General features: G+C 43.1%; 1 protein-coding gene across 3 annotated transcripts in view; it reads left to right on the forward strand.

Annotated features, from left to right (window-relative positions):
- The window catches only part of LOC105025939 (adhesion G protein-coupled receptor A3), a 177754-nt gene that overhangs the window by 74934 nt on the left and 77184 nt on the right, over positions 1 to 25636 (forward strand). For 2 of the 3 annotated variants that reach the window (XM_020047631.3, XM_013134275.4), the window contains exons 11-12: positions 6603 to 6764; positions 6997 to 7203. The exons of the other annotated variant lie outside the window; for it this stretch is intronic. In XM_020047631.3, coding sequence (XP_019903190.2) covers positions 6603 to 6764; positions 6997 to 7203 — 369 coding nt within the window. The remainder of the gene's footprint in view (positions 1 to 6602; positions 6765 to 6996; positions 7204 to 25636) is intronic. 3 annotated transcript variants of the gene reach the window in all.

Here is a 25636-nt window from a genome sequence, read left to right on the forward strand (position 1 = left end):
AACCTTAGGAGGACGTGCTCTTGGACCACGCCTCAGAACTACAGTACCTGGCCTAAATGACTCGCAATGAGTCCCTGTCTGTGGTCCTCCTGGTTGTGTTGCAGATCCAGTTGCTGCCTGATGATTCCTGCTGCCACTTCCCACAGCCCACTAGAATGTTACTGTCCTTGTCCACCTGGTTATGCAGCTGACTTAAAATCTGTTTAAAGGCTCTGGAAACCGCCCACATGCGTTTATTGACCTGATAGTCATCTGAACATGCAAAAACATTAATGTGGCCCAAAAAGTAATTTACCCATATAATCTTCTCCCGGTACTGCCAGAAGACAACGGGCCAGCCCTCTGAGTCTGGTTCCTCTCTAGGTTTATAGATTGTCCCTCATTTTTGTATGTACCAAACTTTTGATTTGGCAACTCCTAACACTCCTGCTATCTCTCTGATGGATTTATTTTTTGTTTGCAGCCTAAGGATGGCCTGTTTCTTTTGCATTCAGAGCTCCTTTGACCGCATGTTGTGGGTTCACAGCAACAGCTTCCAAATGCAAATGCCACACCTGGAATCAACTCCAGACTTTTTACCCGCTTTCTTGATGAAGAAATACTGAAGGAATAGACCATAACTGCGTGAAACAGCTTTTGAGTCAATTATTCCATTACTAGTAGGCCCTCAAAACCTCCTTGATTGCTTAACAGCATGTTTTTGGGTCATTGTGCCGCTGCAAGGGGAACTGACGTCCAATGACTTTTGAGGCATTTGGTATTTCCGGGGGCAGCCAAACATGCCCAAAACATGTACCTTATCTCTCTGATAAGTTTGTATGTCAGTTCCCTTCAATTCTCCACATTTTCCTTTTGCCATCACTCTGGTGCATTTGAATATTGGTTGCTTCTGTCCAGAATGTCTTTTTACAGAACTACACTGTATGCACAATTATTAGGCAAATTGTATTTATCAAGATTTCTTTTATTGTTGAACAAACACTATGCTCTCAGTCAGTCCAAAATATAATTCAACCTCAAACCTGAATGTTTAACAAAGGAAAGATTTGTTGTGATCTTTCTCAGGGGGATATATAAGTGTGCACAATTATTATGCAGAATTATTAGGCAACTAAATTACAAAAATAATTTCTCCAACTCACTTGTTTATTCAAAATGTTTAGAGTAAGTGCAACAAATAAGTAACACAAAATGAACATTAACATTTCTGGCCGATATAGTGACCGATATAGCCACCCTTCTTTTCAATTACTGCCATGAGCCTTCCATCCATGCAGTCTGTCAGTTTCTTGATCTGTTCACGATCAACTTTGACTGAAGCTGCAACCACAGCCTCCCAAATGCTGTTCAAAGAGGTGTATTGTCTTCCCTGACTGTAAATCTCACATTTGAGAAGAGTCTACAAGTTCTCAATAGGATTTAAGTCAGGTAAGGAAGGGTTCCAGGTCATTATTCGGGCATCTTTGAGGCCCTTGCTTGCTAGCCAAGCAGTGGAGTACTTGGATGCATAAAGAACATGGCCTTCTTGAATGCTGAGTACTTCTTCCTGTAGCACTGCCTGAAGAAAGTATCTTCCAGAAACTGGCAGTAGGTATTGGAGTGAGTTGGACCTATTTTGGACTTTTTCTACCCGAAAAGGTCCAACTACCTCATCCTTAATGATAGCAGCCCATACCAGTACCCCTCCTCCTCCTTGCTGGCACCTGACTCGAAGTGGTGCCCTGTGTCCATTAGTGATGGCCATATGCCCATCCATCCAGTCACTCTCATTTCATCTGTCCATAAAACCTTTGAAAAATCTGTCTTCAGCCCAATCCATATGCTTCAATTTGTGAATCTTATTCAGTGGTGGTCTTCTTTCAGCCTTCTTGACCTTGGCCCTGTCCCCGAACACTTGAAACCTTGTACTTCTGGACAATCCAGGTAGGTTGCAGTTCTGGAATATGGTGGAACTGGAGGATAATGGGTTCCTGGTAGCTTCACGTTTAATTCTTTCAAGTCTTTTGAAGTTCATTTGCGTCTTTTCTTCTCCATAAAACCCCAGTTGACTATTCGCAACAAGACGTTTGACGAGGTCAATAGTTTAGCTATTTCAGCAGTGCTGCATCTGTCTGAAAGGCATTTTACAATTAATGACTTTTCAGTGTTAGTTAAATCTCTTTTGGCCCATTTTACCTGAGGTCATGAAGCTGCTGTCACGTCCTGGCTGTGCCCCTAGCCATCTCTGCGCTGGGCTCGGGGCATAGCCAGGACAGGACAGGAGGTGGCCTTTAGCCACCTCTACTCCTTTTTTTGGTTTCCCCAATTGGAGGCAGGTGTTCGTTATTGCCTCCAATTGGGGACCCTATTTAAGTTTAGTTTGTAGGCCCCAAGGCGTGGTTCATTTTGGTTTTGTTTATCCTGTGTAAGGAATACCCAGGTCACTGGTTGCTGCCTTTTGTTTTGTTGGAGTCCTTCTTTCTTTTTTCATTAAACATGGATTACCTTACCTACCTCTACTCTGCGCCTGTGTCCTTTTCATCCCACGACCGTGACAGAATGAACCACCACAAAGAGACACGGCAGAAATGGACGGTAGGGGAACTCCTCGGTTGGCCTGACAGCGACACTGAGGAGGAGGAGAACCCCTACCGTCCCCTGCGGCACACCAGGCCAACACAGCGTCCACCCACAAGGAGACGTCGACAGAGGCGACGGAAGCAAACCTCTGTGTGTCCGCCCCAAGAATTCCTTGGGGGGGTGCCGTGGGGGCAAGCGGAGTGGAAGGACGGGGCCGTGCCACCCATGCTCACGTGTGGGGTGGTCCAGGTGCCCCAGCCCTGCCCGGTGCCAGTTTGTAGGCCCCAAGGCGTGGTTCATTTTGGTTTTGTTTATCCTGTGTAAGGAATACCCACGTCACTGGTTGCTGCCTTTTGTTTTGTTGGAGTCCTTCTTTCTTTTTTCATTAAACATGGATTACCTTACCTACCTCTACTCTGCGCCTGTGTCCTTTTCATCCCACGACCGTGACAGCTGCCTTATAATTGTGCACATTTGATATAAGGTGTTATTCACTGTTAGCACACCCTCGCTCATTACACAAATACATATCACCTGAAAATTATTAAATCCAATGAGCATTCAAGTTTATATGGTTTGGAGTTGGAAAATATGCATAGAAATAATAATACGATCAGAATACTCACTGGCCTAATAATTGTGCATGCAGTGTATGCAGTCTATGTTTGGTATTTTGTAGGCCACCCTGTGTCTAGGCTAACTAGTGTTTGTGCCCCTTGCAGTATAGCATATGTAGTTTGCCAGTTGAAGTCTACAGCAAATCATATTGATTGACACGTCTCCCCACACCTCCTGGAGAGTGTTCCTGATCTGTCAGACTGGTTGTTTTTTCTTTATTATGGTGAGCACTCACTGTAGAGGTTTTCCTTGGTGTAGAAGGCCATTTGCCATTGCTTTCCTAACAACATTTGAAATCCCAAATGCTGGAGAACAGATCTAAAACCACAGAACATCACTCAGTGTCCAAATAATTCTGGATTATCACTGTATTCATTTTTGATTGAGGCAGTTGGGAAACGGGGAGAGTTTTTGCTGAAGGAGCAGAAGGCCAGTCCGATGGACCACACCAGCTCTCCTTAGGCAGCGTGTGAACAACATCTCCAAGTAGCAGCCGTGTGAGCAGCCCACTTATAAAATGAGCAACTCCCCTTGGCCTCCCTCCACGACAACGGCAAATCTTGTTAAAATCACTGGAGGACGCGTCATCATCAAAATTGAAACCACTTCCTCTTAGAACATATGTGAATGTGTGCTATTGATGTTACTATGAACAGGACCTGTTCACCACACTGGCAAAATGCTCCATTACATTTTACTGATGTAGAATATCCAATGGGGCGTTTTCTCTGAGGTAACATAGCGCCACATTGTATTTTGTAGGTTGAACCTTTAACCTGGGCAGATTAGGTTGAGAATGGCCTCACAAACAGCAGCATTCTGAAACATTAAACGCGAGACCAAAGGAGTGAGTTTGCCCTGCAGCTTGAGGCCAGTGCAGTGCTTTCGCAGCTGCCTCTGCCACGCACGTACGCACACAACTCACCCTCAACATCTACCCAGCATTCCACTAAAACTTTAGAACGTGTTTGACCACACGCTACCCGTTGAAGGAACGATACAATAAACATCCCAAACTGTTTTCTTTGGACGAGCTGTTAATGAGCCAATTAAAGGCACATGAATGGGTCTTAATTTGCTCTGGTAACTGGCTAGTCTGCTTGACTCCTGCTCCCTGAAATGGCAGACTTTGAGTGCTAATTTTCCTGCAGTGTCATCAGCGCAGCAATTTTGTAACATGCAATTTGAGGGGAAACCATACATGCTCTATTGTTAGTCGCTATTCCTGACCTGGGATTATTTAAGCCTGTTAGGTTTCAGTGCTTCTGCCTGATTTTAAAAGAGTGGTTTGCAAGAATAGACTTCACACTTCATCTACAAAACTGTTCATATGACACCTTAAATTTAGTTCACTGCAGGTTTCTCAATAAATGTGCTCATTGCTCATGTACAAAGGCATCTTAGCCTGCCATCGGCCAGGCTATACTAGCTTCCAATACATTCTGAAAAGCTTTTTCACCATTCTTTTTTGTTCATGATTACTTAAGGTGATGACAAGGTAATTTAGCTATCCTTTTAACCAGTTTAAAATGTATTTCTAGTCCATACGATTGAAAGCCACCAGAGGGTCTTAGAACACAAAAGAGATCAGAGGAGTCGAGCGAGACTGTGTTTAGCTTCTTCTCTGAGAAGATCATTATTTTGGATCTCTCATTTCCAAGCCACTTACAAGTCAACACGGGGACATACTAGAAAAAAACCTATCCTTACAGTGAGGGGAAAAAAGTATTTGATCCTTTGCTGATTTTGTACATTTGCCCACTGACAAAGAAATGATCAGTTTATTTGAACAGTTAGAGACAGAATAACAACAAATAAATCCAGAAAAACGCATGACAAAAATGTTATAAATTGATTTGCATTTTAATGAGTGAAATAAGTATTTTGACCTCACTGCAAAACATGACTTAGTACTTGGTGGCAAAACCCTTGTTGGCAATCACAGAGGTCAGACGTTTCATGTAGTTGGCCACCAGGTTTGCACACATCTCAGGAGGGATTTTGTCCCATTCCACTTTGCAGATCTTCTCCAAGTCATTAAGGTTTCGAGGCTGACGTTTGGCAGCTCGAACCTTCAGCTCCCTCCACAGATTTTCTATGGGATTAAGGTCTGGAGGCAGGCTAGGCCACTCCAGGACCTTAATGTGCTTCTTCTTGAGCCACTCCTTTGTTGCCTTGGCCGTGTGTTTTGGGTCATTGTCATGCTGGAATACACATCCACGACCCATTTTCAATGCCATAGCTGAGGGAAGGAGGTTCTTACCAAAGATTTGATGGTACATGGCCCTGTCCATCGTCCCTTTGATGCAGTGAAGTTGTCCTGTCCCCTTAGCAGAAAAATATGTTTACACCTCCATGTTTGATGGTGGGGATGGTGTTCTTGGGGTCATAGGCAGCACTCCTCCTCCTCCAAACATGGCGAGTTGAGTTGATGCCAAAGAGCACAATTTTGGTCTCATCTCACCATAACACTTTCAGCCAGTTCTCCTCTGAACTTCAGACAGGCCTGTACATTTGCTTTCTTGAGCAGGGAGGCTTTGCGGGGGCTGCAGGATTTCAGTCCTTAATGGCGTAATGTGTTACCAGTTGTTTTCTTTGTGACTATTGTCCCAGCTGCATTGAGATCATTGACAAGATCCTCCCGTGTAGTTCTGGGCTGATTCCTCACCATTCTCATGATCATTACAACTCCCCGAGGTGAGATCTTGCATGGAGCCCCAGACCAAGCGAGATTGACAGTTCTTTTTTGTTTCTTCCATTTGAGAATAATGGGACCAACTGTTGTCACCTTCTCACCAAGCTGCTTGTAGCCCATTCCAGCCTTGTGTAGGTCTACAATCTTGTCCCTGACATCCTTGGACAGCTCTTTGGTCTTGGTGTCTTTTATAGAGGTAACAAGCTGAGATTAGGAGCACTCCATTTAAGCTCCCTGGGAGCCAGAAATCTTTCTGATTGAAAGGGGATCAAATACTTATTTCACTCATTAAAATGCAAATCAATTTATAATATTTTTGACATGCATTCTTCTGGATTTTTTTGTTGTTATTCTGTCTCTCACTGTTCAAATAAACGTACCATTAAAGTTATAGACTGATCATTTCTTTGTCAGTGGGTAAATGTACAAAATCAGCAGGGGATCAAATACTTTAACCCTAACCCTTCAATTCCCAGATAATGCTAGATACAGATACTTTTAAAAAGACTGTGATATTGATGTAAATAGTTCAACTGTCTTCACAATTAGGTGAATATATGCCCCATCGGAGCCGCTAATCTGAATGAAATCTTTATATAATGAATAACGTCCCCATCGCCAACCTCATCAGTCAGTTTTTTTTTTGTTTAATAAATGGCTTCTCTTTAGTGGGTGTGATGGATGTTAATGACAGATCTACTCTCTTTGATTCTCTTTGTGAATCCTGCAGCTAGGGGACTACATCTCTGACATAGCCAGTAACATGATGCTGGTGGAGGAACATGTCTTGTGGATGGCTCAGAACGAGGCCAGGGCGTGTACACGCATTGTCCAGTGTGTGGAGCGAATTGCCGACCTGGCTCTCACTAGAGACATGCAGACAGTCTCAAAGGTAGTGAGACGAACATCAAATGCACCCAATTACAACACCCATTCATATAAATATGTTCCTCTCTCTGTATGAAGCTAGTTCATCATTTATTCATTCTTACAGCTTAGCATGATCAGCAGTTTTGCTCTGTTGCATTTTGTTACTGATTTAACACAGAAACACACTTCAACAAGATACATAACGAGTCACTAGCAGCTGGAGCTGAAACTCCCTCTGACCTGTCTCCATCCAGGTGTCTCCAAATATAGCACTGGAAGCCTTCCTGATCAGGCCAGCTAACTTCCAGGGTCTTTCTTGTACAGCGGTTCAGCGAGCCCCACTGCCGCCCCTCTCCAGTCAGAATCCTGACGGGGACCGGGATGCCATCTGGGATACGTTGCTCAACTTTAAATGTCACACAGTCAATGGCAGCGGCTCCCCGGCAAGCCAACTCAGCAAGGTACAGCTATGTCGTAACAGGACGGCCTCATACTCAAGCATACATGGTTAAATGCTGGCTTTTTCTCCTGGATTATTGGGTGTAATGGAGTTTGTACAGTTACTACTGCAATACGAGGTGATGAGTAGTGCATGAGTCGTGGTTCCAATCTGTCTGATTTGAGTAATACTGTAACTCTACAAGACAAAAATGGGAACAATAATTAAGTGACATATCGAAGGAAATGGTTCTTTTTAAAAATCGGTTAGAGCTCTTTCCCAGAATATCAATACAAACACAATGTATTCTTACAATCCTGATAACTAATCAAAATATTTTCTAGCGATTTGAGAGTTAAAGTAAAAAAAGTTAGGGACAGACCTTAAGGCGTCTGGAAAGCAATATATAGTGTATATTACTGAGCCTGTGGAAAATGTATTTAACCCCTGGCTTACCCATTAAGGAGAACAACATAGAATTGTTTTTCATTTTGAGAAGTCCTATAGCTAGTTGTCTGCTGATAGAAGAGATGGGTGTGTGTCCTGTCTTTTTGCTTTGGCTGTTAGCTTTTTATTGGGTTCTAGTGTTTTTCAATTGTATCCCCTGTTGTGAAGCTGCTGAGACCAGGGCTGGTAGAGGCTTAGGATGAGAGAAGCTGAAAGCCTTTTTAGACTAGGAAAAAAAGAAAAGTGTCTAGTTTTCCATAATAACTTACATATGTTGCCGTTTTTATTGGTACTGTATGTGCCGAGAGACAAGCTGAGAAAGGGGCATGGGCTTGATTAAGGATTACAGATTACATGATTTTAGTTGTCAAGGTTGAACCGAAATGTAACAACGGCATTTAACTTAACCCCTTGGAAATTGGAAAGTTTCAGTGTGCAGCCATATTCAGCGGCCAGTTAGTAATTAAGGTTAACTGTCTTACTCAGTGACAGAACTACCAACTTTTTATTTTACCGGCTTTGTGATTTAATCTAGCATTTTTTTGGTTACTTGTTGTATGTTGTAATAACTGTAAAGTATGGTAACCTACATAGTAAATATAAGTAGCTAAATAATGCAGAATAATGGTAGGCTATTTTCCTTGTTTTTGCTCTTCTTCCTCGTCTGTCACCCTCCACTCTCACATGCAGAGACATGGAGGTGTGCCGTGTGCAGAGAGACGCATCCATCTGCTGGTAGAATGAACGGTTATCTTAATGCCACTTCCACTCACTACATTATTGTCATGGGTCTTGTGATAAGCATACAGTGTCCACCTGGATTCATTTGAGTAGTGATTTTTTATTTTTTTATAGTCATTTTTTTATTTTTTGCTATGCTACAAAGGTTTGGATTTGAAACTGGTACTGAATAATTTCATACAGATTAGTGTACGTATTGGTTTCCCATCTAAGGACGACCTCTTCAGTGAATGACTGAAGATTGCTTACCATAATGAACAAAATGCCAGGAAGATCAGTGACATTATCCAGGAGGTAAATATGGGAAGATACTTCTCGTTACAATTGTCAGTAGCAACTGTTCCGTGAATTAAACCTAGGTCTCTTTGAAAGTAATGGGAATACAATCAGTAACGGCCCGGGGTGGTTTAGTTCTGTCAATGGAATCACCCTTTCATTACACCTATTGTAGATGTCTATGCCTTCAAAAATAACATAATATTTGACATCCACATTTTTATCTGGCTTAGAATGGGATAAACAAAAATGTGTTTACTGTTATTTTACCAGGTACGTATGCCAAAAACACAGTCACACTTACAGGTTAAATGTCTTGCTTAGGGAAAGAGAAACAGAGTTTTTCTCCTTGTGTGCTTGAGGATTAGAACCAGTGAACATGTTTAATGGTCCAACAGTCTTTACCACTAGGCTACCCTGATGTCACAAAATTGATGTTCTTCGCCAGATTTTGCTCTGGTATTCTCAGAGTGCAGTACAAAATCTCAAATATTTCACAGCAGGGGTGTTTCTAGGGTTTTATGTGACTGGGGGCTTAGCCTTCTTATACGGCAGCTATCCTGACCCGGTACTATTCTGCAGCTCTGAGTATGACAGATGTTTTTCTGACTGATAAGTTGACATTCACATTGCTGTCTGGCAGGCGGTGTGGAGGTACCCAGACAGGCCATCACAGGAAGACTTGGCTCTTAAGAGAAGACTGGCTGTGTGTGCACTGGCCAAGAAAATGAGGTGGACACTGAGCTGCACTTCCTAACATCCTGCCAAAGGAATGACTATATTTGATTAATTTAGTTGAAAGACAGAGAGATATAGGAGTGAGAGAGAAGACTGAGAGTTTGGGATGGCGTAAGAGTGACCTAGTGACATTGACAAAGAGGTACTATGAAAAATACAGAAAGAGAGAGTTGCTGTCCATAACAGTGCAGTAATGTAGACAGTGTCTAACTGACATTGAAATAGTACTTTACTACACGGGTAAAACATAGTGATCAGGGTGAAAAAAGCACAATATTATTTTTAAACTAGTTGCCTTTACGTTGCCTTCACACAAGCACTTCCACACTTTTCTTCCTGTGACTAATCATAAATAGTTTTCTTTAGGCAGTCTTTTGTCCCTGTGCAGCAGACACATTAGTAAAACACATGTTGATTATATTGTATTGTGAGGCAATTCCCAGCCCTCATACCACGTACACTCATTATGGCTTGAATAACCGTTCTAGGAATTCTTTTTTAAGAATGGCTTATCAGAGAACGGACCTTTTTATTTCTGTCTGAATGTTTTGCGCCTATTTGTTGGCAAATCCTAGCTTAATATGGTACTGATTTTAAAGGCACACTTCAGGGTGAGTGTATGTAGGCCATTCCTTCGTGATTGATACTGTGGCCTTGTATCCTGTCACACTCAATCACTGTTACCCCGTCATGCCTCCTGCTGGCCCGTCCCAAATGACAAATGCCAACTTCAGCGGACACTTTACGGTCTAGATATGCAGACAGACACACTGTTTTGGCATTGAAGTGGAATTATTTTCAATATTTCACCATAGCTAGCTACACTGTGTGTTTGTTGACTGTGTGTGTGTGTGTTTTTCTTGACTGCATCTGTGCCTTTCTGCATGTTTGTGAATGCTTTTTCTTCTTTGTCCTCTTCAGATAACATAAGACTGCCTACTGTGTTCAGCTATCCTTTCTCTGTGTTATATTGCCTAGTGCAACAAGGAAGTATTCTGAGAGCAGTGCATCCCTTGGATGACTCAGCTGCCCATTCCTGTTGACCAATGACAGTGGCTGAGATAATGACTATACTTACAGAAGTTAACTAGCGCTCAGAGGCACTCAGAGCAGTGAGGGTACTATGGGTAAGGATGGAGGATACAGCCAGCTAGCCATCTAGCTATCCAGTCATCCAGAACACTCTTTCTCAGTTCAATCCAAAACGCCCTTACCCTCAGTTATTATGCGTTGAGCCCTCTCTCTCTCTCTCCCCTAGACCTTTCTAAACCCTATCTCTGGCCTTCTCTCTTCTCTGCTCTGGTCCTGGAGCACAAACCATCGACGTGGCGCTTCATATGCAAAAAAAACTGAAATTACGATCTGGCGTGGCCTTACAGGCCCTTCTTCACTGGACTGTATCAGCCGCCCTGGCAGCCCATTACATGCCCTGTTTAGAGGCTGCTTTTCCACCCCAGTAATCAGGCTCAATTGCCGTTTCTCATGCAAGAATTGGCTGACTTTGCAAGGGAATGCCATTTACAGGATTAGAGTTTGAAATCTGTTTACTGTTATTGGTTTACTGTCCTAGCTCTGTCAGTCACACCAACAATAACCGCATTACCCATTGTTGTTGTTACATGATCATATTTAGTTACTAAATTATCACCTTTAACTATTACAACATAATCAGATTTCACTAGTGCTACATGATCACGTTACCCTAATTACTACATTATCATATTAAGCTATTGTTGCAACACAATGTTCAACTACATCATACATCATTGCTACATCATATTTAAATATTGCTACGTGACAGTAGCACTCATCTATAGGTCTCAACAAATGAGCGTTGAAAGTGCTGGGCAGGTAATTATCGTCAGGTACCTAACCTGCATATAGGGATTCCCCCATCTGAATTCCAACTCAGTGGGTGCCCCCTGGCCCATCGGTAGGCAAGTCTCCTGCCACTAAAAGGGGGGGGGGGGCGTAATTTACTCTTGGCTATAGGGCCTCCTGGTGGCTTGGGGGTGTCGGTGCAGGGGGTGCTGTGGGGCTCAGTTGTTCCCATTGTCCTTGTTTCACTCAAAGACAGAGAGCAATTAAAGTTGTAAAGACAAACCTGACCCTGCTGCTCATCACTTTGAATGGGATGACAGTGTGAATATACAGTTAATTTAGAGAGAAAATCCATTCACTGTACACTCTCTCTCTCTCACTCACTCTCACACACACACACACACCCACACACCCACACACACATGCACAGTAATCCTCCACTTTTACACTCTCACTAAAACGTCTCCTGCTGCCCGGGGAGAAGACGCTTTTTCTATTCCGTATCACGGTCCCCATCTTTTCTTCCTTTACGAATATCGTCTCATGCATAGAACATGTTTGGAAGAAACGCTCATCTATATTCCTCCACCCCGCCCACCGCGGTCGGTTCAGCGTTCTCTGTGTTGATCTTTACCGGTGTTGGCACCGTTGCGGTTTAAGCCGTAGTGCTGTTTTAGCTACCGCTCACTGAGCGTCTGATCTTTATCTCACCGGCCTTGTCGTGGCCCGTTTATATCTCTACCATTTTAAACTGAACCACTGCACAAAACATATGGCCGTGCTGTGCCGACTCACTGCCAAATGGATGGCCTTATGTCAACATTTCACAGTGCGCACACACACACACACACACCAGTGACATGTGCAAACAGTCTGCATAACCACAATTGCACACATGTACGTGCGCATGCATACACACACACACACACATGCAGACAAACACACTCCAGATGCAAAACCTCTGCCTCTAGCTCTATCCAACACATGGTTTCAGATGTCTGGCTGGCAGCTAATTAGATGGGCTCACTGTGAAACAGAAGGACTCTGGTTTGTGGATTTCCTCAAAAGCATTCCGCTGAAAGACCATACACTCTCCCCTCGGCTAAATGGGGCTGCACAGTTAGTCAGCCCCTCAACTTCAAGCCCAGTGTCTATTAATAGAATAGCAGGTGCATAATATACATTCTACTGTTTTTCAATAAAAATACATTTAATGACACTGTTAATGGCATTGTAAATAATCCACTTTCCAGATAGCACGCAAGAAATGCCTGTCCTGTATTTTTGATCAATTGTATGTTATTTTAGTGGACAATAAAGTGTGCTTGTCTGTTGAAAACAAGGACATTTCTAAGTGACCCCACATTTTTGAACGGTAGTGTATGCAACCTCAGGCAGAACAATAAGACCACCGAATCGCCCATGCCACAAGTGCCCATAGACAAATAGAACTAAGACATCCTACTTCACTTTACGCATTAATCATGTAGTATTGATTTATACAAATGTGTGCTATTTAGTGTGCACTTTTCTCTTTCTCTCACCGTGCAGTAAGTGAAAACATTTTGTGTTTGTGACCCTAGCGGGAATTGAACAAACAGCTCTGCTAGTGGCATTAGCATCTGAGGACCACACAGCATTTATGAATGCCACATTACCGTAACACTGTCCCCATGTAGATACAGATGGCCAGTGCTCCTATAGAGGAATTAAGCCACTTAAGTGGGTGTCCGCATATGAATTAGCATGCTGACCTGTATTACTCTAGGTGATAGCAAGCTCAGACTTGAAATCAAGTCCCACCCATGACTCATACCCAAATTACTCAAGGTTATTTGGGTGTGTCAATTTCTGTGTTTAAGACATTTGTATGATATTTTCATAGATAGGTGTCATTGCAGCTACACTTTTGTGTGTGAGTTTGTGTGTCTGCTGTCTTTTTGTAGTCCCACACAAATCCATCTGCATCTGTGCTGTGGTTTGCGACTGCAAGAAGCACACATAGAAAAGAAATGGTTCCCTTAAAGAATTGTCTTTCTCCTGGAATAGGTCTCTGAAGCTAACAGGTCTGTGATGCTGCTGTGAGAGGTGCTGAATGCTAAACACTGTGGAAACCCTCTCCTCCACTCTTGCAATAAGAAGTGTGAGGGGTGGGGAGGGGTGGATGGAAGCAAAAATAGAAATGGAATTCGGATGGAATGAGCACGCCGAAGAGACAGAGGGATGGAGAGAGAGGAAAAGAGAAAGGAAGTGGAGCTACAGACAGAGTGGGCGTGAGAGGGAGAATGTTGGAGAAAGAGATAAATGGTCCCATCAGCGGGGCAGAGATAGTCGGTCACGGAGCCATTGGGAGTTCTGGTCCTTCCCACTGAACTGGGGGGGGGGGCAGGAAACGTGGTCCATGGTCTTTAGGGCTTCAGGCCTCAGTCTCATCGGCTGACTAACAGCTTGGTACCAGCAGTATGGCTGCCGCCCTGGCTGTCCTTGGTCACGCATCCCCGGGAGGGTCAATCACACTCGCATGCTCCCTTCCCATCTCCGACCGGGCCTGCCGCAGTACAGCACTTGCACTGTTTAATCAAGTGCATTACCGTGCTCATGTGCCGTGGCTACTTCGTCCAATGGCGTGTGATGAAGCCCTCTCCTCCCCCGTCTGATTGCGGCCTGGCTGTCTGAAGCGTTGCCACCGGCGCATTACTGTGCTGCTGACTGATTGGTCAGACACGTAGGATTCTCCTGAACGACAGAGCTGCACGATCTGGTCTGAACCTGATTTTTTTGGTGGATACTGTGCTTCAGCCTTCCTTATAGCAGGACTTGTTTTGTTGGAGGTTATACAACTCTATTGGGTTTCAATTTGATATATCAAAGTTGTGAGATATAGGCAGTCTGAGAGCAATGCAGTCTGATTGCGAGCATGATGGAAGAGGTATCCTAAATATTCTATCATAGAAGGAGAAAAAGCAATGACTAAAATGACTGACTTTTAGTTAGATTTTAGTAATAAAAAATTTTCTATGACATAATTGACCACCTCTTACCTCCCATCATATGCAGAATCAGAAACAGTTGACCAACTATATTCAGGGACTGTTGCCCCAAGTTGTACTGGGGGTGAAGCGAGTGTATTGTCATTGACACAGCTAATTCACAGGTGTGATTAACTGACACAGCTAATTCACAGGTGTGATTAACTGACACAGCTAATTCACAGGTGTGATTAACTGACACAGCTAATTCACAGGTGTGATTAACTGACACAGCTAATTCACAGGTGTGGATTGGCTTTGGTGTTTTCTTTTGGCAGAGACACAGTGTGCTTCCAGTTTTGATATTAGGGTCATATCTAGTTAGTCATGAGTTGCGCTTTCTTTCCATGAAGCAACGTAATTTTATTTAACATAATTTAGCAAAAAAAAGCTTTGCACTTATATTGACCTGTCACCTTGGTGATAAAAGCACATAAAAGCAAGATAAAAGTCATTTAGCATTGGTCAATGTAACCTTCCACATGTTGCCATTTTCGCCATCTCTCTTCCTCACCTTTTCTCTCATCCTCCCCTACTTCCTGTCTCTCTCCTATCTACATATTACTTTTTTTCTGGGTCACTCTCTCCTCTGTTTCTCTTTCTACTTTACATCTGTCTTATTTCCTCTCTGTCTCTCACTTTCTCTGGTTTTGATGTTTCTCCTTCTTTCTGTGTGTCTTCTACATGGCTAGCAGCACCGTGGGCCAATTGGCCGAGACCTCTGTCCCCAGTGTTAATTGAAATGTGCTGCCTAGCACTTGGCTCTATACCTCATCCCTTCCTCCCTCACTCTCTAAATTCCTTTCCCCTCTTTCCCTCTACCTAAACCTCCTTTAAGCAGAGAGCAGCTGGGTCTGGTCTATCTGTCTATTTTTCTTTATTTCTCTGCCCACCCTCCTCCCCATCGTCTCTCTCCCTCTGCGCTCTATCTCTCCCTAGCCTCCTTTAAGGAGGGAGCAGCTGTGGGAGCTGGTCTGTCTGTCTCTTTTGTTTTGTCTCTGGCTCTTCTCTATTCCACCTATTCCTCTGTCCCTCCATCCATTTCTGCATGCCATGACAAGCTGCTTTCTTCCTCATTTATTCCTTACTGGACCATGGGGGGTAATTAAACTAACGAAAGCATTATTAGGAACTGTCTAGATGAAGGTCACGATGGGCACATAGAAATGCACACACAGACACACACAGACACGTACGTATGTACAGTAGCAATTTGAACAGACCTACTCATTCAAGGATATTTCTATATTTCTACTGTTTTACATATTGTGGAATAATAGTGAAGACATCAAAACAAGGAAAAATCATGTATGGAATCATGTAGTAACCAAAAAAGTATTAAACAAATACACATTTTAGATTCTTAAAAATGCCCTTTTCCTTGATAACAGCTTTGCACAGTCTTGGCATTCTTCATCCAACTTCATGAAGTACACCTGAAATGCTTTTCCAACAGTCTTGATGCACTTGGCTGGTTTTCCTTCAATCCGGGGTCCAACTCATCCTGAACCATCTCATTTGGGTGGAGGTCCAGTGATTGTGTAGGCCAGGTCATCTGATGCAGCACTCCATCACTCTCCTTCTTTTTGTGTACATTGCCCTTACACAGCTTGGAAATGTGTTTTGGTTCATAGTTCTGTTGATGAACAAATTATAGTCCCACTAAGCACAAACCAGATGGGATGGCGTATCGCTGCATAATGCTGTTGTTGCACTGCTTGTTGAGTGTGCCTTGCACTCTAAAAGATAGACAGTGACACCAGCAAAGCACCCCCACACAATCACACCTCCTCTTCCAAGCTTCATGGCTGGAACTGCACATGCAGAGAATATCTGTCCAGGCACTCTGCATTTCACAAAGACATGTTCATTGTAATCAAAAATCCCACATTTCTACTCATCAGAACAATGGACAAATTTCCTCAGGTCTAATGTTAATTTCTCTTGTGTCTTTGCACCAGCAAATCTCTTCTTATTGGTACCCTTCAGTAGTGGTTGAGTGGCAACAATTTTACCATGATGGCCAGATTTGTGCAGTCTCCCCGGAATAGCTGATGTTGAGATGTGTCTGTTACTTGAACTCTGTAAAGCATTTATGTAGGCTGCAAACTGGGGTGCAGTTAATCGCTGATTTCTTAGGGTGGTAACTATAATGAACTTCTCTGCAGCAGAGGTATGTCTGGGTTTTCTTTCCTCTCACAGTCCTCATGAGAGCCAGTTTCATCATAGCATGTGATGGTTCTGCATCAGCACTTGAAGAAACTTTCAAAGTTCTTGAAATGTTTCCGAATTGACTGACCCTCATGTCTTCAAGTAAAGTCGTTTCTTTTTGCTTATTAGACCTGTTCTTGCCATAATTTTGACAGACAAAATGATGGTCTTCTGTATGCCAACCCTACCTTCAACAAAACTGAAAGATTCAAATGCGTTAAGAAGGAATGGATTTACACAAATTGACTATTAACATGGCACAACTTAATTAATTGTAATGCAATCAAGGCAAAGGGTGGCTACTTTGAAGAATCTACAATATGACATTTATTTGTATAACACTTTTTTGGTTGCTACGTGTTTCCAAATGTGTTATTTCATGGTTTTGATACATTCACTATTATTCTACAATGTGCAGTAGTAAAAATAAATAGCCTTGAATTAATAGTTGTGTCCAAACTTTTGACTGGTGCTGTACAGTACATATACATACCCCGATCAGCCATAACTTTATGACCACTGACAGGACCAATCATTATCATGGCACCTTTAAGTGGGTGGGATATATTAGTCAGCAAATGAACATTCTGTCCTCAAAGTTGATGTGTTAGAAGTAGGAAAAATGGTCAAGCGTGATGGCTAGAGGACTGGGTCAGAGCATCTCCAAAACTGCATCCCTTATAGGCAGTCAAGGCTCATTGATGCCCGTGTGGTCCGATCCAACAGACGAGCTAATGTAGCTCAAATTGCTGAACATTTTAATGCTGGTACTGATAGAAAGGTGTTAGGACACATAGTGCATTGCAGTTTGTTGTGTATGGAGCTGTGTAGCTGCAGACCAGTCAGGGTGCCCATGCTGACCCCTGTCCACTACCAACAGCACCTACAATGGGCACGTGAGCATCAGAACTGGACCACGGAACAATGGAAGAAGGTGGCCTGGTCTAATGAATCACGTTTCCTTTTACATCACGTGGATGGCAGGATGCGTGTGAAACACTTACCTGGAGAACACATGGCACCAGGATGCACTATGGGAAGGAGGCAAGCCAGCGGAGGCAGTTTTATACTTTGGGCAATGTCTTGCTGGAAAACCTTGAGTGCTGCCATTCATGTGGATGTTACTTTGACACGTACCACCTACTTATTGTACACGTACCATTGTTGCAGACCATGTGCACCCTTTCATGGCAACGGTATTCCCTGATGTCATTGGCCTCTTTCAGCAGGATAATGTGCCCTGCCACAACGCAAGCATGGTTCATGAATGGAACACAACAATGAGTTCAAGGTGTTGACTTGGCCTCCAAATTCCCCAGATCTCAATCTAATCGAGCATCTGTGGGATGTGCTGGACAATCAGGTCCGATCCATGGAGGCCCCACCTCGCAGCTTACAGGACTTAAAGGATCTGCTGCTAACGTCTTGTTGCCAGATACCACAGCACCCCTTCAGAGGTCTAGTGGAGTCCATGCTTCGACAGGTCAGGGCTGTTTTTGCAGCAAATGGGGGACCTACACAATATTAGGCACATGGTCATAATGTCATGACTTATCGTGTACATACAAACATGCATACATTCATACAGTAAACACACTTATATACACATAAACACAGAGTAAAATTTACTAATGCACAATAAACATATTAACTATAGCAGTCTCTTGACATTTCTTTTGATATTCCTCCTCAGTTCCCTTCAGATCCATCCAGGACTGTGATGTAGTTGCCCCCGGCTCTGGAGTTGATTCAGTCCCTAATATCCATACCAACAGAAAAGGACTAATCCAAATTTCTCCTGCAGTGTGTTTGCACATGCACTGTCTGTGAGCGTTTGTCGTTCCTTCAATTAAAATGTGTAGATTAACGAGATTGGAGTATTCCTGCGTTGGCAGTGTTCACAGTCTAGAGTCTGGGTGCTAAGATTCCACTGGCAGCATAATTACTGAAACACCTCATTGAATTCTGGATGTTTGTCTGTGGGCGTTTACGTCTGAATGTGCTCTTCTGCTTTCGGTTGGCTGGGTTTGTACATACGCGCATGTGTGTTTTTGAGGTCGAGGCTGCTATTATTCTCTTTCTCTCTAATTGTTACTGTTTTGGAATTAATAGCGATGCTTGTTTTTTCTTTTTTGCATTTTTCTGCATGACACAGGCACCCTCAGAATTATGTAGTGCCAGTAAGTTCAGACAAATAGACCTCCCACAATAATACCAGATGCTGGATATTAAAAAAGACATTTTAAATTATTATTTTTATTTTTTAAATCACATAGATATAAAAGTAATAGTTGAGTATTAGAGGGAATATGGAAAACACTTGAACTCAATTCAATACTTGAATGCACTGAATTAAATACACTGCTGTACCCAGGAAATTGGTATTTGTAATAAGTTCTTTGAAGATAATTATTTAAAATTAAAATTAAAAATGTAATACCAATGTAAGTATTTGAATTGAACCATACAATTTGAAAATAATCAAACACACAGAAAATTACTATGAAAACCCAATGCTCAAATACAAGGTTTATACATTGCATTTTAGTAATTTAGCAGGTGCTTTCATGCAAAGCAACATTCATTAGTGAGTGTATACATTTCTTTACTCTTATGTTATTTTATATTGTTTTATGCAAAAGGATTTAGGTATTTAAGAAAACAAAGACAAAAGAGTATGCGCATGTTAATGTTGGTTTGGTACATGTTCGCTCATATGGGGAATATATAGCAAACAGAAATAAATGTCCATCCGTGTGCACGCGTGATATTCACACATTAATTCACCTTCTGTGTGTAAGGGATACGCAAATTCTTTCCATTTGTACGGCTGGGTGACTAGAAATGCACAATCCTTGAAGATTGGGGACTTGGTGGCTGGTCAGGATTGAAGAAAGGATGAATGGAGCAAAATACAGAGTGGTCCTTGAATAAAACCTAATCCAGAGGAGCACAGGACCTCAGACTGGGGCCAAGATTAATCTTTCAGGATGACAATGACCCAAAGCACACTGCCAAGATTACACTGGAGTTGTTTCAGGACAACTATGTGAATGTCCTTGAGTGGCCCAGCCAAAGCCCAGACTTGAATAGCACTGAACATCTTTGGGAAGACCTGAAGATCGCAGTTCAGCAATGCTCCCTATCCAATCTGACAGAACTTGAGAGTATCTACAAGGATAAATGGGAGAATCTGCCCAGATCCAGGTAGCGGCATAAATAAGAGGTGTGATTACTAAGACATGTTTAAAGGCATATTACATTTTTTATTTTCACAAATGTCTCTGTAGATTAATGGGAAAACCAAATTATGTTTAATCAATTATAAATAATGTCTTAACATAAAAATATGTGGAGAATGTGAAGGGTTCTGACTTCTGTACTTTCCAAAGGCACTGTATTTTCAATGTGAATTGAAATGGTGTGCAAACATGTTTAGTTTAACGTCCACAGGTCTTTAATATGTGGGGTGGTGGACTGAAGTAATTACAGGCTTCTGATCCTCCAAACCGGCCTTGAATATTAATGCCTTATCATTTACGGTGCAGAGGAAAGCCTGCCAGCATCCCTGAGAGACGAGGGTGGGGTGGCCCAGGATGGGGAGCCTCGCTCCGGGACCTTTCATATGCACCCGCTCCCATATCTGGGTGGCGGAGACCCAATATGATCCATGAGAAACAAAACGGAGCTCTGAGGTCCGATTTTGTTCTGTGTCTGTTTCAGGACACGATGACAACAGCCCTAAGGATGTGAAGTGAGGATAAAGAGGGTCGACTGAAAGAAGGCAGACGATTGATTTGAAAGGAAGATTTGAGGCTGAAGATGTCCTAAAAGGGCCATTGTAGTCAGGGGCCTCGAGCCTCTGTTATTTCCACTACAGCAGCAGTGTAGTCAGGGGCCTCGAGCCTCTGTTATTTCCACTACAGCAGCAGTGTAGTCATCATGCACCAACCTTTTCCCAAGCAGCCATTACTGTCTCTAAGTCAGGGAGAGGAGATGTACAGTATCTGTAATGAAATGATCCCTGTCTCTTGGTACAAGCTGGTTCTCAGAGCTCATTGCTCTCTCACAGTCACTGGAGTGTGTAACCTTTCCTCTGGCTGTAATCCAATCCAGCTCCTATGTTTCTGCGAACAGAACCGACCCCTAATTGTTACTAGCCCAATCCAAGGGCGGGTGGGTCAAAGGGTGGATGGACAGACTGCAGCTCAATAGTGCACTTCTCATTTCTGCTGTATATCCTAACCTGCATGGTGAAGTAATAATGGCTGCTAGAAACAGGCTCTGTTTTCCATATTAGAAAGTGATATTGCTGAATCCTTATACCATTCGTTATGCATCACAAAGCCCAGAGTTTCTTAACCGCAGAATCCAAAACCCACATCTGGATTGAAATCCACTTTAAAACAAGCGTGAAACATTACAGCCACACATTATCTTCTCATGCGTGGTAAAGTCATATAATCGCTGCGTGTTGAATTCGGTAGCGGGTGACTCTATCCCTGAGAGCCGAGAAAGAATATGTGAGACCCAAAGTGGAGGCAAACGAGTTAGAGTGGAGAAAACGTACGAAAGCCCCACAGTGTTACAGCACTGGCTGAATCACTCGGTGGGATATCCGTATATAAGGCTTTCTTCCAGCCACCTGACTAAGTGTCCCTGTCCCTGGTTCAGTGGGGCCGATGCATGGTGATCAGAAAAAGCCGCTGGTTTCTGGCAGGCAGAGTGGTCTCAGCGTGGCTGTATCCCGGGCAGCACTGAGCTCACAGAGCCGGTAGGTGAATCCCACAGGAATAGAGCCAGGCGAGAGGCGCAGTGCTTGTCTGATGATTGGTACATTGTTTCAAGGCACTCGGGCTCCGGCTGCTCGGCTGATTGAAGGAGAGGGAGTGAGAGAGGAAGCGACAGGGAGGTGGTTCAAGAGAGGACAACCGGGTGGAGGAGAGCGAGAGGGAATTTGTCTGTTTGAGAGAACTGAAAAGACAAGTGAGTGCTCTGCCTGATAACGCGGCGTTCTCTGCGATTGTACTCGCAGCAGTGTTTGAGAGGACACTTGACGTTATCCAAGTGATTATCCAAGGTGAGTTAGAGAGCTGCCGTGATGGGTAAAATGGTGTTAGGGTGACATTGGAATCCTCTTACATAGTAGAAAGGTACAGAGCATTATAGGATGAAGTCTGATGCCAGTAAGTGACATATATCTTAGGTGAAATATATTTACAAAGATTATATTTTGACGTTCTGATGTGATGTTTTTTTTCAACGATAATCTGAATTTGTTAGTGGTAGTTTTGCGATATCTGTACTGTGAATAAAAAGAAATAGCATTTATAACGTTTGAAACGTTCACACGGCAATTTTACACGAGAGCCCGAAATGGTGGTCAGTGTTTGTCCCAGGAGTGTTGTCGTTTGGGTAGATATTACGGACACATTGTTATCAATTTGATGACACCCTTGTATTCGTTCACTCCCCTGAAACGTCCTGTCAAGTCACATTACATGCTGCAACATTTTGAGCGGAATGGAGACTGACAATCCCAGATGAATTTAGATGGAAATACACTTTAATAGATAAAATGGTAGAGTGATGAAGGGGCCTTCCCTTGTCATCCAGTGTTTGTTTATTCCTTCCACATTTGCCCTCATTTCTCTCTTGCCCAATCTTCTAAATGTTTGGTTTCAGAGGGTTAAACCGAACCAAAAGCTATGCTGGAAGTCAAAACAGTGGCAAGTGCAGCATTCAGTTTCAACCAGGTTTGTGGTGACTCCCTTGTTGTCTTATAATCTCCAGGTGCGGATTTCATTAAAATGCTCTTTGATCTACACGTGTTCTCTCTGTTACATTGAATAGACTGTTAATGAAAATATTAACAAAGCCATAATTGTGGAGATTGGATTACTACTTTTGGTCTGATTTGCCATTGTTTCTCCTTTTGGATTTGTATATAAGATGCCCAGAAGCAACATGATTGCCAGCAGCTAGTTGCTGTGAGGAAACAAAACTCTTGAGGTTTGGCACTGGGCATCAGTGGTCCATTACAGATCTCTTTTAGCCAGCAGCAACCGCTAGCCTATCAACCAGTTAGTCCACCAGTCTTTTTCTGCCATCCCATCACACATCTGTGGCAGTGCACTTCAATCAGGCTCAATACGGTTCGTAGCTTTTTATAGCATGCTGCGGTCCTCGCTCAAGATTGCTTTTCAATTATTAAGTCAATTGGCTCCCAGTGATCTCGGTTTAGGTTGATTCGGCATTGATTTGCCGAATCAGCCCTTCCCTGGAACATACGCTACTTATCAGATGTGTTACTAGTGCCGGCCTACTGTATGTTCATTCAGGAAAGTGTAATGATCAACTGAGTAAATATTAATGACCATCCTACAAACAATGGGATTCAGAGAGCAAAACAAGTCGAAATAGTAGACCGTTATCTTCATATAATTTTTGAATCTTTACCTCCTGGAGATGGCCTGTGGCTCAGAAACCAACAAACGATTAATTTAATTACCAAGCACAATTATCAGATTATCTCAATTAATCAGTGTTCTGTTTCCGTAAATAGAGGTAGAACATCTGACAAACGCCTCACCTGAAATGTGTTTCAGTTTTTCACCCCTGCTGCTGACAAGCAGGCTGCCGAAATGAGGTTGTTGAATGAAGGGCTCTGATTAACAATTGATCATGTGGGAACAAGGGGGTTGGTAGAGGCTGTGTACCAGGGAGAGCTAAACAAAACAAGCAGGCGCCCAAGCTAGGCTTCGCTCAGAGCATCAATAATGTACAGACGCAAAGCAATAACGTTCTGTTAGCACCGTTTGCTGTAAACAGACAATTAACATGGAAAGCGAGCTGGCTAGTAGTTGTCTAGTTAAGGTATTTCCTTGGCCTTAGGTGAGGAGATAAGGGTCAAGGCTTCATTCCGCACCCATACATACACAAACACATGCATTCACCCACACAAACATACATACACGTGTCTAATCTAGATCTTGATTGGGACACTAAAGTTTTATTTTATTTAAATAATATTTTTCTTACTAATTCATGCTCTGACGGTACCATGAAGCTGGCCGTAACCTTAACCTCAGCCTAACCATAACCCCTAAAACCTAACCCCAAACTTAACCTGTAATAATCAACCGTCACACTATACCTAGTTCTTACCGTAAACCTAATTGTACATTTAGTCCTTAATCTTTTTTTTTTTTTTTTTTTACAATTTGGGGATGGTTTTTTCACAGTTTATATAGTCAAACCTATTTGAGCCTGCACAAAAACACACACACGCTAACCTAATTTTAACCCTAACCCCAATTGTCAGTTCTACCCTAAACCTTACAAGTGAAACAATATCAATCCTTTTTAAAACTCTTCCTAGTTCAGTCACATTTATATAGTACAAACTAAGTGCAGACCGCACTGGGTCCTCTGTGACCCACCTCTGGAGAAGAACCATGCTCAGAGTAGGTAGGTTTGGAGTGGACACTCTCAGGACACAGGGTAGCCATGTTGTTTTTTTCATCCCTATCCTTGCTGATGCAGTCTTTGCTTTGACCGGCAGAACAAAAAGGCACACTCAACCAAATGCCGTCTATCTAATTCCCTGTCATTGTCTCCTAATGTATGGCACCCCTACAGTACTTGGCACATCTCTGTGTGACTTTGAATCAATGTCTGATTATCAGTGTAGTATCAAGCTGATTGCAACGGGCGGAAAAGACACTGGACACTAGACAGAAGCCAAAACAGAGGAAAACCATATATGGACTTCTCTAATAAGAAAACGCTGATTCTCCCAGCGTAAATTGAATCTAAACGGTTGCCTGCCCTAATGGACATTACCCAGTACTCGTGGTGATTATGTGGAGGCAGTGTGGTGTTAGCAAGGGTGTTACTGACTTATTCCTGGTGGTTCAATTATAAAGTGAACCCATTTCCAAGGCCAGAACTGGGGCAGGTGCAACATTAACAGTAGCAAGTCTGGTGACTCTTGTTCACAGCAGGAAACCCCCTCCTGTCCTCACTAGTGCTTTTTTGTCTCGTTCAGGGTCAAGCGCATCAAAGATTAACGAGTCGTCTTGGAAGCAGCATTAAAGTTTAAACATTGCACTGTATGAAGCGTCAGAGGGAAATACCTCCTTTTCCGTCATCCCAGCAGAGCTTGGTGGAGGTACGCTCATTAGGATCACAACACTGGGATGTCATCGTTGGGAAATCGGCCTTCACTTTCTGCCACGTCCTCTAATCGGATCCCGCATGGCTCATTCGGTGGAGTGTGCCATTTGCAATCCCCAGATTATAGGTTCAATTGCCACTCGGGGGTCAATATTACAACAATGTATGCACTCACTACTGGAAAGTCCTTTGAAGGGAATGATTTGCTATATTGCGTAAGCTATATATTTATCCAGAGATGGTTCTTAACCCAGACTGACAGGTGACAGTGTTATGGCCTCCCAAACTCCTTTGTGTTTATTCGACTGTCTTTCAATGTGTCGCTGTTCGAGTAAGACCTTGGCTTTTACCCAGCCAACTGCTGCCACCCCGCGAGCTTAGTATGCAGCTGGTTATCCAGGTTCGTCAATCAGCGCGGCACAATGCGAGCGCCGGTCTCCTGAAGTTCAAAGACGAAGGGGCGGCCAGGGGTCCATGTTCACTGGCAGGGCACCAAGCCTCCGTCTGCTCCACTGCCAGGAAGGCCTTGTGAACATTGTCTTGTTAGCAGCGACAGAAGCTTATTAGCATTAGCCTTTGATGGGGAAACACCGTGCGTGCAGCACAACAAGCCCGTTTGACGAAAAAGGGCTTTCAAGTAAATAGTCACTGATGCGAGAAAGCTCCCAGGATAGTTACCATTTAAGGCCCACACTCTCTGATATTTTTTTTTTTTCTCATTTAAGTTATATTCCAATTTACAAGAGCAACAGGGCTACATGTTTTTTAGTTTTTTTAACAAGCTCAAAGTTTGTGTGTGGTGTATTGGGGGGGGGGGGGGGGGTCGGTGTCAACCAGTCAATGAGAAGAAAAGAGAGACATATTTACAGGCTTTAAGCATTGATCAGACTGCCTCCCTCCAGAGAACATTGATCGGCCGGGGCTGTTTACATGCTGTGGCCTGTAGCCTTATCTGGGATTCTGGAGTGTACACTCAGTTGTCAACGACGAGGTGCGTGTGTGCACGATGAGTGT

This window comes from Esox lucius, chromosome 6 (assembly GCF_011004845.1).
Source record: "Esox lucius isolate fEsoLuc1 chromosome 6, fEsoLuc1.pri, whole genome shotgun sequence".
Lineage (NCBI taxonomy): Eukaryota > Metazoa > Chordata > Actinopteri > Esociformes > Esocidae > Esox > Esox lucius.